The sequence below is a fragment of the Pseudonaja textilis genome, chromosome Z (genome assembly GCF_049901715.1).
Source record: "Pseudonaja textilis isolate UNSWEBS1 chromosome Z, rPseTex1.2, whole genome shotgun sequence".
Taxonomy (NCBI): Eukaryota; Metazoa; Chordata; class Lepidosauria; order Squamata; family Elapidae; genus Pseudonaja; species Pseudonaja textilis.
Window position 1 is genome coordinate 4277534 of NC_142008.1, and position 12069 is coordinate 4289602.

The 12069-nt window shown below is 38.5% G+C and overlaps 1 protein-coding gene across 2 annotated transcripts in view; it reads right to left on the reverse strand.

The window, feature by feature from the left end:
* Positions 1-1747: 1747 nt before the first annotated feature.
* Positions 1748-12069, reverse strand: part of LOC113447966 (mitogen-activated protein kinase kinase kinase 3-like) — a 90982-nt gene continuing 80660 nt past the window's right edge. For both annotated transcript variants that reach the window (XM_087917548.1, XM_026718471.2), the window contains 3 exons: positions 10459-10588; positions 7722-7899; positions 1748-7581 (listed from right to left, as the gene is read on the reverse strand). In XM_087917548.1, the coding sequence (XP_087773674.1) occupies positions 7353-7581; positions 7722-7899; positions 10459-10588 (537 nt within the window). In that variant the 3' untranslated portion in view covers positions 1748-7352. The remainder of the gene's footprint in view (positions 7582-7721; positions 7900-10458; positions 10589-12069) is intronic.

Sequence of the window (12069 nt, forward strand, 5' to 3'; positions counted from 1 at the left end):
CAGTCTAGTGGATTAGCACTGACCAGAAACCAGGCTGCACAAACAACCGAAGTCCCATCCGCAGGATGAAGGAAAGACACGGAACCATGGCCCCTCTGGTCCGCGGAAAAACCTCTCTCCGTGGATCTGGTCCCTGGTGCCCAAAAGGTTGGGGATCCTTGGTGTATTTAACACAGTGCCTTCATGTAGCGTTGTATGAACCGGACATTGGTGTGTTGCATTATGAAAATAAATGGAACTCCTACATTTGAAGCCTCCTTCTACCTTCAAGCCGAGAGGCAAACACGACACGCAAATAAAGGGGAATATTTGAAGCTGAAAGTTGAAATGAGCTTGGTTATTTTCTTGCCAAGGTTTCAGTGATGAACTGATGATGCTATCTGGTTTGGGTAATGAAATGTCTGAAAGAAAACAACCAAGCTCAGAGGGCACCAAGGACCCCTCACAACACACAAAAAGAGAAGGATTCTGCTAACAGGGACTGAACAGTTTATGAGTGTATCTTCAGAAGTTATTTAAATCACTCCTGAATCTAATTGCCAATTGGTGGAGTGTCTATTTAAGGCACTCAATGAATTAGTGGTTAGTGAACAGCAAAGAACTCTTTAACTTTCCCCAAACCTCTTATGGCTAATCCAGGTTCAGGCCAATTTAAATTAAAAGACAGTAAGTCCAGTGGTGGGATTCAAATTTTTTTTACTACCGGTTCTGTGGGCATGGCTTGGTGGGCGTGGCATGGCTTGGTGGGTGTGGCTTGGTGGGCGTGGCAGGGGAAGGATACTGCAAAATCCCCATTCCCTTTCCCCACCCCAGTAGCCTGCTTTCCAGCTCCGTTCTCCTGTGCAGGGCAACCAAAGGAGACCCAGCCAATCAGCTGGGACTCAATGGGAAGCAGAGAATAGATGGGGGCGGGGCCAGTCAGAGGTGGGATTGGCCAGTTCTCCGAACTACTCAAAATTTCCGCTACCGGTTCTCCAGAACTGGTCAGAACCTGCTGAATACCCACCTCTGAGTAAGTCCATATAGTGGAGATCCTGAGATCAGCTTGTGATCCTTAGAAACGTGCAATCTCAACTCTATTTTCCGGGATAGGAAAACAACAGAATCCATACGTGTAAAGATATGAGTGAACTTGCTCCCCCCTCCCCCACCAAAGCAGAGTTCATAGTACTGTTATTTCTCTCTTGATAGGCTATATATAATAAATTGTGCAGAATACATACGTTAGTATGGACACTTCCACTGTACTTGCATATTGAAAGCAATAGATTCCAGTTAGCTAAACCCCATTTGGTTTCCATGGATCTAAAGTCAATGTATTCCTTCTGTTTTTCGTGTTTTTGGTCTCCTTTATTCTCTTTTGTGCATATAAATCACAGCCAGAGAAATCAGCAAAAATGAAATCAAGGCACCTGAGGAATAATTCACATCTATTTACATATCAACATCGTCGGAGAACGAACACAAGAATATACTGATGGCAAAAGCTGTGCATAACTGTCACAAAGGCTGCCGAGGTACAAACATCATTTCTGAAGACATTCAAGAAACAATGGAAACTACAAGGCAGGAAATCCAGTTCAACTTTGAGAGAAGTACAGGAGAAAAACTGAGAAAGGAAATTCTCCAGAATGGGCTGAGATGAACAGGGAACCATTTATACCTTCAAATATCCTTTACACATATTTCTGGAATGTATATAATTTCTGATCCAAATACAGAGTAGAAAAAGGATTTTTTTTAAAAAAAAAAAGTCGGGGACATTGAGGGCTTCTCCTTATCATCTTTGGATAAACAATGTTCTTAAAAGAATAACAGAGAGATTCTTGGAGATTGGAATTCATAGCACCAGAAAGTCTAGCAATTTGTAAATTTGCCTCAGAAGAACCAATACAAGGAATAAGATGGCTGTAGCCAAGAAGTAAGATTATTAGTACACCTCGCTGAATGCACAGACAAGGACTTCAGTCATCATCATAAACCAAATTTGCAAACTTGCTTTCTAAAACTCCATTGTGTTCCATAGTTCGGCCCATCAAAAGCATCCATTTACTAAACTTTCTCTCTTACAGCATTGATAGATAAGAGAATTCAGTCTGGAAGGCAAGGGTTGGAACGAATCATGACAACAATTGAGCCCAAAACTTCTGTTGTTAAGTAAGACATTTGTTAAAGTGAGTTTTGCTCCCGGTTTTGCAACCTTTCTTGCCACTGTTGTTAAGTAAATCACTGCAGTTGTTAAATTAGACACACGGTTATTAAATGAATCCGGCTTCCCCATTGACCTTGCTTGTCTGAAAGTCACAAAAGGGGATCAAATGACCCTGGAACACTGAATGTGAGTCAGTTGCCAAGTATCTAAATTTTATCATGTGACCATGGGGAGTTTACAAGGATTGTGTGAAAAACCATCGAGTCATTTTTTAATGTGCCGTTGGTAACTTTGAGCAGTCACTAAATGAATGGTTGGAAGTCAAGGACTATGTGTACTATACAATCACCAAAAAGGCATAAATTCTTCAAGCAACCTCTGCTTGTTTTAATTTTTAATCACTGTAAAAGGAGCCCACAGGATCTTGTGCTGAAAGCACTAAGGAGTGAAGAATTAAAGCAAACCCCCCCCCAAAAAAATCTTGTTTTCAGAAGATGAAATTTATAATTAGGTTTCTCATCAGCAGAGAATGTAAATTAAGAGAAATATTTGCTTGATGCACACATTTGTTTAAAGTACCCAAAGACTTTAATCTCAGAAGTTTTAAATCAGAAACTGGATCATTGGCAGGGGAAATATAAATTATACCACCACAGGAATTTTAACTTTCTGAGAAATATTTGAACCAGCAATTTGCAATGCTAATTTACCTCAGATACCTAAAGAGACTGAAAAAATGTTAGAAAGCAATATAACTATGATGAAGCACTCAAGAAGCAAAATAATGGAAAGGCACCAGGCCCAGATGGACTTCCGGCAGAATTTTATAAAACATTACAAGAATCGTTGAATCTTCCATTGCTAAAAGTTATGAATGAAGTTATGTTAAAGAAGAAGATACCTAATCATGGTCAGAAGCCTATATTACACTTATTCCAAAAGAGGAGGCCGACCCATTACAAATTAAGAACTATAGACCCATTTCTCTACTAAATGCAGATTACAAAATCTTTGCTTCAATATTGGCAGAAAGACTTAAAAAATATTTAAATAATTTTATCCATCCTGATCAAAATGGATTTCTGCCAAAGAGACAAATTAAAGACAATATGAGAGTAATCTTGGACACCTTGGAATACTACAAGGCACATCCTGAAAAACAAATGGCTGTGATATTTCTAGATGCACAGAAGGCATTTGATAATGTGAATTGGTGATTCATGTTATTACTGTTGGAACAGATGGGTTTTGCTAGAAAATTTATTCAAGCAATAGAAGATATATACTATAAGCAAACGGCAAAGGTAATGATAGAGGGAGAACTGACAGACTCTATTAATATAGGAAAAGGAACAAGACAAGGGTGCCCACTATCACCTTTTGTTTGTGTTAAGTTTGGAAGTGTTAAACAGAAATATTAGAGATGAAAAGAATATAAAAGGAATGCAAATCAAAGAGGAAGAATTTAAGCTGCAAGCATTTGCGGATGGTTTTCATTTTAGAAGACCCTTTAGAAACAGCATCAAAATTGATAGGAAAGATAGAGACAAATGGAAAGGTGGCTGGTTTGAAAATAAATAAAGCTAAGACAAAGATTTTGACAAAGAATATGTTATTAATACAAAAGGAAGAACTGGCGTCCTATTGAAAATTCAAGTCACGAGTAAGATCAAGTACTTGGGGATATATTTGACAGCAAGATGTAGTACATTAAAAGAGAATAATTATATTAAACTTAACAACAGATAGTGCTAGATTTGGCAAAATGGGAAGCTTACAACTGTCACTAATAGGGAGAATTTCAATAATCAAGATGAATATATTACCCTAAATTTTATATTTGTTTCAAACAATTCCAAATAGGCTTGGAAAAGACTACTTTGAAGATTTAAATAAAATTGTGTTGAAATATATATGGCAAGGTAAGAAAGCGAGAATAAAGTTAAAACTTTTGCAAGATGCTAGAATTAGAGGAGGATTTGGTTTGCCTAATTGGGAATTGTACTACCAAGCTACAAATCTGATGTGGGTTAAGGAATGGATTACATTAAGAAATGCTAGATTGTTGATATTAGAAGGACATGATCTGTTGTTGGGGTGGCATGCTTTTTATGGTACAAAGGAACTAAAACACAGGGGTATTTTAGAAGACATTATATACGGGAGTCTCTGTGGTTAAACTGTGAGAAGATTAAAAGACAATGTTATTTGAAAATTCCAGTCCGGTTATCGACTATTGAAGCATTTTCCTATCCTAGAATATACAAAAAGGAACAAACAGTTAGATATGGTGAAATATTGAATGAAAAGGGTGAACTCAAATCTTTACAAAAACTAGAGGAACAAGGTATAAAGATGAATTGGTTTTCATATGCGCAAATACATTCAAGATATGATAAAGATTCTAAAACAGAAGGTTTCTATGATAAATCGACTGACTTAGATAAGATTTTGACAGGTACTGATGAAAAGGTGATTAAAAAATTGTATGGACACCTATTAGAAATTAAACTAGAAGAAGAACAAGTTAAAGAAACAATGATTGCTTGGGGGAAGAATTTTGGATATGGGATTGATCTAGAGAAATGGCAAAAATTGTGGTCTCAAAATTATAAAATGACAATGTCAACAGCATATAAAGAAAATTTGTATAAGATATATTTTCCCCCGACAAAAATAGCAAGAATGTTCAAGAATAAATCTGAAAAATGTTGGAAATGTCATCAGACACCTGGCTCATATTACCATATGTGGTGGACTTGTGCAGATGCTAAAAAATACTGGACTAAAATCCAAATGTGGTTGGAAAAAATGACGAAAAAACATACAGACTTGATATTTTTATTGGGAATTTTACCTGAAATATATAGTAAAGACTTGAAATACCTGATTGTAAATGTATTAACAGTAGCTAGGATTGTATTTGCTAAAAACTGGAAAAATGAGAAAATACCATCACAGGAGGAAATCATTAAGAAAATATTGGAATGTGCTGAAATGAGTAGATTGACATTTGAAATTAGAGAACAAGAGGATAAACAATTTTATAAAATTTGGGATCTTTTCTATCAATGGTTAGACAATAAAGTACAGTAATGAAATATGTAGATTTTTAGAAAATAATAAATATATAAAGATGTACTTCTTTCTTATATCTACAAAATGATTTTAGGATAGAGTTGGGATGATAATATGAACTGTTATAAAATAAATTAAGTAAATTATGGTTATCTTGTAAAACATAAATGAATAAAAGTATAGTCAAATGATTGGTTAATAATGATACTAAGGTATTTAATTTTTGATTGACAATATGAGATTATATGTAATGTAATTGTAATTGAAGACTATGAAAAGGAAGCACAAAACAATTTGTAAACCAACCGGCACACTGTATGTACACCTATGGAAGATAGCTTGATGTTTTTATGTTTTGTTTGTTTAGGAATTTTAACTTTCTGAGAAATATTTGAACCAGCAATTTGCAACACGAATCAAGGAAAAATTGGCAGAGAATGATTTGGCGCTGGTTGGTTAGTAGCCTTGTACAGGAAGTCCTTGACTTATAACCATTCGTTTAACCAAAGTTATAATACCCAGGAAAAAAGTGATTTATGACCTGTTTTTCCACTTACTACTTTGCAGTTTCATAATCACTATTCAGATTTTTGGCAAGATGGCTGAAGACCTGCAATCAATAAGATTTGAGATCTACCCAGCTGGTTTCTGACACACATAAAACATCAGTTGGAGAAGATATATTTGTTTAGTGATCATGGTAAAAATGACCCAGTTATGTAATGACTTGTTTTATGACCGCACCAACGTACAATGGAAATTCCAGTCTGAAGTATAGTTGTAAGTTGAAGACTACCTATATATTGCTTTTTTTTAGCACGGACCCAAACCTATTTTCCTTTATGTATCTGATCTCTTTTTGCCTTGAAAGCTTACTTGTCCACATGGAAAATTATCTCTTCCAAGGCTGAAAACATTTTAATCTTGCTTATTCCGTCCTTTCCACTGTTCTACACTATTTGTATGTTTGATCTGAATGGGATTTGGGGGCTATTTGGTAAACTTCTTTCACTGAATTAAACTGAGGCAGTTGTCATTGTTCGATCGAACAGTTCTTTCATTCATCAAGCTGAGATAGATAAATGGGCTTTTTTTTCCCCCGCAATGCATTCAGCTAACCCAGCCGGGAAAACTATTCTGCCCTGGAAAATGTTTTTGTTATTGTTGTTGTTTTTAGTTAAGTGTCTACTTTGTTTAAAAATAAATAAATAAATAAGTTGATCACAAATTAGTTTGTGGGAAAGAGCAACTTTTCATTCAGCAACAGAATCCATCTCTTCACCCAACCCATTAATAAAGTTAATGCCAATATCTTAACCTTAAATAACTGTTGAAGGCTATTTGGTGGTAGAACTTTGGGTGATACCCTCAGACCGCAAGACTGAGGATATTTAGTTTATCCTTTTGCAACAATGGTTGGGTGAAGCAAGGAACAGCTCTGCCATCGTTTAACAACTTTGTGATTTTAGAAGAAACCTAAAACATAAGCCATGAAATTTAGCCACAGCAGACAAATGCCCTCTGCAAAATATTTAACATGTGATTGGAATGTAACTTTTTTCCTTACTTTTTAGGCTCAAAGGTTTGGAGAAGCCCTCTATGCTCCTGAATTTCTCTAGCTTTTTTTTTTTTATTCAGGGGGATTATTTTGTAAGCGATTCTACGAATCGCAGCTTTTCCTTTTTTCAAAGCATCCTGTAGGCTCCCCTTTCAAAGCTATCTATTGGCGGAGAACAGCTAAGCTGGTTCCAAAAAGCAGTTTTATACTCAAGTGTTCTAGTCAAAAAAAAACAAAACATCTACCAAATTCCTTCATCTTGTTCCTTAGTGGCTGATCCAACCCATTCAATTCTCAAAGCTACCTAAGCAGAGAATCTGCCAGTATTCACAAAGGCACAAATAGCTCTATGAATGGCACCAATGGTTTGCCAAAAACCTCCTTCTTGTTGATCATCAAGAAGGATCAGCCTAAAGGCACCACAAGGCTCAGCCAAGGAGGCCTGATAAGAAAACTACACAGCCCCAGGGAGAAGCAACCCAAGTGAGGTTGACTTTCATCCACTCCTTTTCTTTAAGGGGTGAACTCTTTGGTTTCTTCCTTCTCTTCCAGCAGGAGCCCCTGCTAGAGGCTGAAGTTGACGAAGGGATGCCTCAAGAGGTCTTCTGCGGTGGGCCTGCGCTTCTCCTCGACAAAGATCAGCTTGAGGAAGTTGCGGCAGTACTCAGAAACCCCGTCGGGAAGCTGAGGCTTGGTTGGCTGGGTCGCAATCTTGAAGATGGCAGCCATAGCTTCGTATTCTGCCCACGGTGGCTTTTCATTCAGCATTTCGACCACAGTACAGCCCAGGCTCCTGAGGAAGACCACGCGGGGGGAAAAATGTTTATTTCTGCGACTCTTTTGGGAGGCGAAAAGGACTCCGCCTTCCTCCTTGGTTTCCCGTCACATAAAGCCTGTAAACAGAACTGGAAATGGGAAAAAAATGATTCTTACCACACGTCAGCCTTCCTTCCATAACCTTCTCCGCTGATCACCTCTGGGCTCATCCAGTAGGGAGTCCCCGTGACTGATTTTATCCCTGTTCCAGACATGCAGATCGTCTGAATGCGTTTGCTGGCCCCGAAGTCCCCAAGTTTCACGTTCCCCACAGAATCTCTCAAAATGTTGGCACCTAGTGGAGGAAAGGGAGGAGGGAAAAAGAAGACAGACGGAGGGGGACGAGGAGAAACGTGGAGAAGGTGACAAGGAAGAGGAGGATAAGATAGACAAAGAGGAGAAGGAAAAGACAGAAGAGAAAGAGGAGGAGGAGGAGATAGACAAAGAGAAAAAGGGAAAGATAGACAAGAGGAGAAGACAAGGAAGAGGAGGAGACAGACAAAGAGAAAACGAGATGGAGAAGATAAAGAGAAAAAGGGAAAGATAGCCAGGGAAAAGGAAGAGGAGGAAAAGACGGGGAGGAGAATAAGACAGACAAAAAGGAAAAGATAGGAGGGGAGGAGGCGGAAGGGAGGACAAATGAGGAGAAGACAACATGACAGAGTTAGCAGTAAGTTGGCAAGATACTGCTGTAAATCTTGAATTCCATTTCCTTTTGTTAAGTACCTAGTGCTTAGCATTTGATTGTGTACAATGAAGATTGAGATAATCACAGGACAACTCATACTTGCCGCATATTCAGGGACATATTTTTACCACTAGGGATTCACGTGAACATGCAGCCCTTGGAAATTAAACTCTTATCGGCCTCCAAAATAAATCTCACATATTTTCTCTAGCAGCTTCAATTTGGGGATTTTGTTGTTGTTGTCCCCAATTATGTGGATAATTCCTGCTCTTTAACAATAGCAACCTTCCTCATATTGTAAGAATATTTGTGTGCCTACACTGATGTATTTAAAAAATCCGTATTATAATAAAATAGTATGTGTATGTGTCCATATTTTTAAAATGCCTAATATTAAATAACTAGCTCGATACCTGTGCTTTGCTACGAAACTATGTGGCCAGGCTTAGTTTTTGGGGAGGAAAATAAAAAAATTCTGCCTCTGCCTACCAGCATCCATCGGTATTCATCTGGGTAGCATCCTGTCAGTGTATGAAAAAGTTGGCTGTTTGGAAACTGAAGCAGTATTTGCTGTGTGAGCAAGGAGACAGCAAGGAGCCTGAGCAGGGCTTTGCTCAACTGTTCTGTACTAAAGCTGTTTGCTGCTGTGAAACTAACATTGAAACTGAAACTCCTCTGCTTGTGTTTTGCATTTGGAACAAGTTTCTTTTCAGGTGGTGAGTAGAACTCCTTAGCATCAGAGCGTGTTAATAAGAATATAGGAAATACAAATGCTCTGATGGTCATTTCAAAAAATTATTTCTTAGTGAGCACCTAGAAGACAAGAGGAACATATTTCAAGTTTCAAGTTTGTAGGCTTTACGGTTCTGGAGATTTTGTGATGATGCATGAGTGCTTTTTCGCTTTTATATATGGAGAGATATAGTGTGCATGCGTGCCTACTTCTTTGCCTTTATATCATTTTAGCAGCAGACAAATGATGGCCTTGATTTTTTTTTTGGCAAGCTGTGTTTTAATTAGCATATCCTTTCTGGCATAAAACTCCTGTTTTTGGGGTTGCTAAAGTTCTTACATTAATGTGGGGGTGGTATTTCCCCCTTCTTGTTCTAATTCAATTTTATAAAAGAGATAAAAGAGAATTTGCTTTAAATAGGTTTTAAAGGAGTGGGGGTTTGATGTAATGAGATTCTGATACATAGATACAGGTAGTCCTTGACTTACAACAGTTCGCTCAGTGACCATCCAAAGTTACAACAACCATTTTTCAGTTATGATTGTTGCAGTGTCCTCACGGTTACATTATTTATATTTGGATGCTTGACAACTGATTCATACTTATGACCATTGCTGTGTCCCAAGGTCACATGATCCCCCTTTTCAACCTTCTGTCACGCAAAGTCAAATGGGGGAAGCCAGTCTCACTTAACAACCGGGTTACTAATTTAACAACTGCAGCAATTCACTTAACAATTGTGGCAATAAGGTTGTAAAACGGGAGCAACCTCACTTAACTAATTTCTCACTTAGCAACATAAACCTTGGGTTCAACTGCAGTCATAAGTTGAGGACTACCTGTACTGAGATGGCCTTGCCCTAATTTACTGACAAGACAGGTGAAAGACGTATGTGAGAAGGTTCTCTTAAGTGCCTTAATTCTCCTTAAATGCCAAAGAAAGATGTTAAAATAGTGTTTTTTCAATCTCAACTATTTTAAAATCGGTGGACTTCAACTCCCAGAATTCCCCAGTCAGTGTGGGGAAATCCACCATCTTGAAGTTGTTGAGATTGAGAATTAAAAATATATTTTCTGCCTGTAGTTTTTTTTGGGGGCTTGTTCCCCAGACCGGGAAACTGGACTACAAAGGACAATTCAGAAGGATATGATACCGAATCATCACGAATCCTTATCACTTTCAATGATACAATCAGCTCAGATGACTAACAAGAACCTTTTTAAAATAAAAACTCTAAAAATTCCTGCAAATAAAGTAGGAAAATAAAAATCATTTCCAAGGTGAGATGAAATATTTTGAGAAATTGAACTGCGAATTTCATCACAACCTTGGTTTTCATTCCAGGCCCTGTCAAGTTAGAGAACTTTTTTTTTTTCCATTTGGTCCTTGAAGCGTCTTGGATGACTTAAGATAACACCTGAGGTGCGCCTACCTTTAATATCCCTGTGTACAATCATGTTGCTATGGAGGTAGGAAACTCCTTGTAAGATCTGCCTGGTGTATTTACGGGTCACATTCTCTGTCAAGGCACCGTAGGCCTTTAGTTGGTCTTTGATTGAACCCTAAAAACACAGACAAGAGATCAATAACTGATTAGTTTCTTAAGTTTCCTGCAATCCTACACCTTCTGAAAAGTTTCTCAGCTCCTGGGGCACCAGCTGTAGTTTAAAGGCATAAATAATCATATTTGAGTCAGGTGCACCCCCACTAAGTACTGACAGTACAGAAGAAAAATACAGGTAGTTTTCGAGTTATAACCACAACGGGCAGTCTACACTACAGTTCCCTGTAATGGAGCCTGCTCATCACTGCCATAACTCGGGAATGTCCTAAATCAATGGACGGACTCAATTTTGTCAGAGCATATTCATGAACTGAAATAGAATATGGTGACAAGATCAGCCAATGAATAGTCAAAGCAACTAAGTCAGCCAATGAGGACTGTTTGGAAACTGAAACTAGAAGTAGCCTAGGCAAGTTGAGCTCTGAGACTGTCTGTTAAAAGTGAAACTGCTCCTCTCTGTTGCTTGCTAAACGAAAGTGAAACTGGAAGTTCTCTCTCTTCTCTGGTGCTACTGAAGTTACTTGCAACATGTTTCTCTCTGAGTTTGCTTCATGTTGGAGAAATCTACAACTGGTTTGTAAAATCTACTTATTATGTTTATAAAGATGTTAAATGAAGCATCAGCCATCTGTGTTTATTTTTTTGGTGCTGAATTAACGCTGCAAAACTATGAACAAATTTTATCTAAACTAAGGAGGGATTTCCTGACAGAACAATTAACCAGTGGAATGACTTCCTTCCAGAAGTTGTGGGTGCTCCAGCACTGGAGGTTTTCAAAAAGAGATTGGACAGCCATTTGTCTGAAATGGGATAAGGTTTCCTGCCTGAGCAGAGGGTTGGACTAGAAGACCTCCAGGGTCCCTTCCAACTCTGTCCTTCTGTTGTCACCTTTTTTTGGTGGTCAATCAACACAGCTGCTAAACGCTGAACCCCCATGGTTGTTAAGTGAATTAAGAGTTTGTTATGGACTGAAATCCGAAGGAAATGCCAGTTGGGGGGGGTCGGATTTGTAAAATGCAGTCACCTGACCACAAGACATTGCAAATGACCAGAAAAAAAACAGATTGGCGTCTGACCACCTGAAGTGCAATCATGTGACTGTGCAGGGAAAACTTTGAATGCAGGTTGCAAACAACCCCAGGGAGGCTTGCTGTAACACTGAATGTAACACTAAGCAAGTGCCTGTATTGTTCTCACTGTCAGAAAATTTCTCCTTATTTCTAGGTTGAATCTCTCCTTGTTCAGTTTCCATCCATTATTCCTTCTCTGGCCTTTGGGTGCCTTGGAGAATAGCTTGACCCCTTCCTCCCCTCTGTGGCAGCCCCTCAAATATTGGAAGGCTGCTATCCTGTCTCCCCTGGTCCTTCTCTTCAAGTAGACTAGCCAGGCCCAGTTCCTGCAGCCGTTCATCGTATGTTTTAGCCTCATCATCCTGGTTGCTCTTCTCTGTACTTTTTCTAGTCTCAACATCTTTTTTGT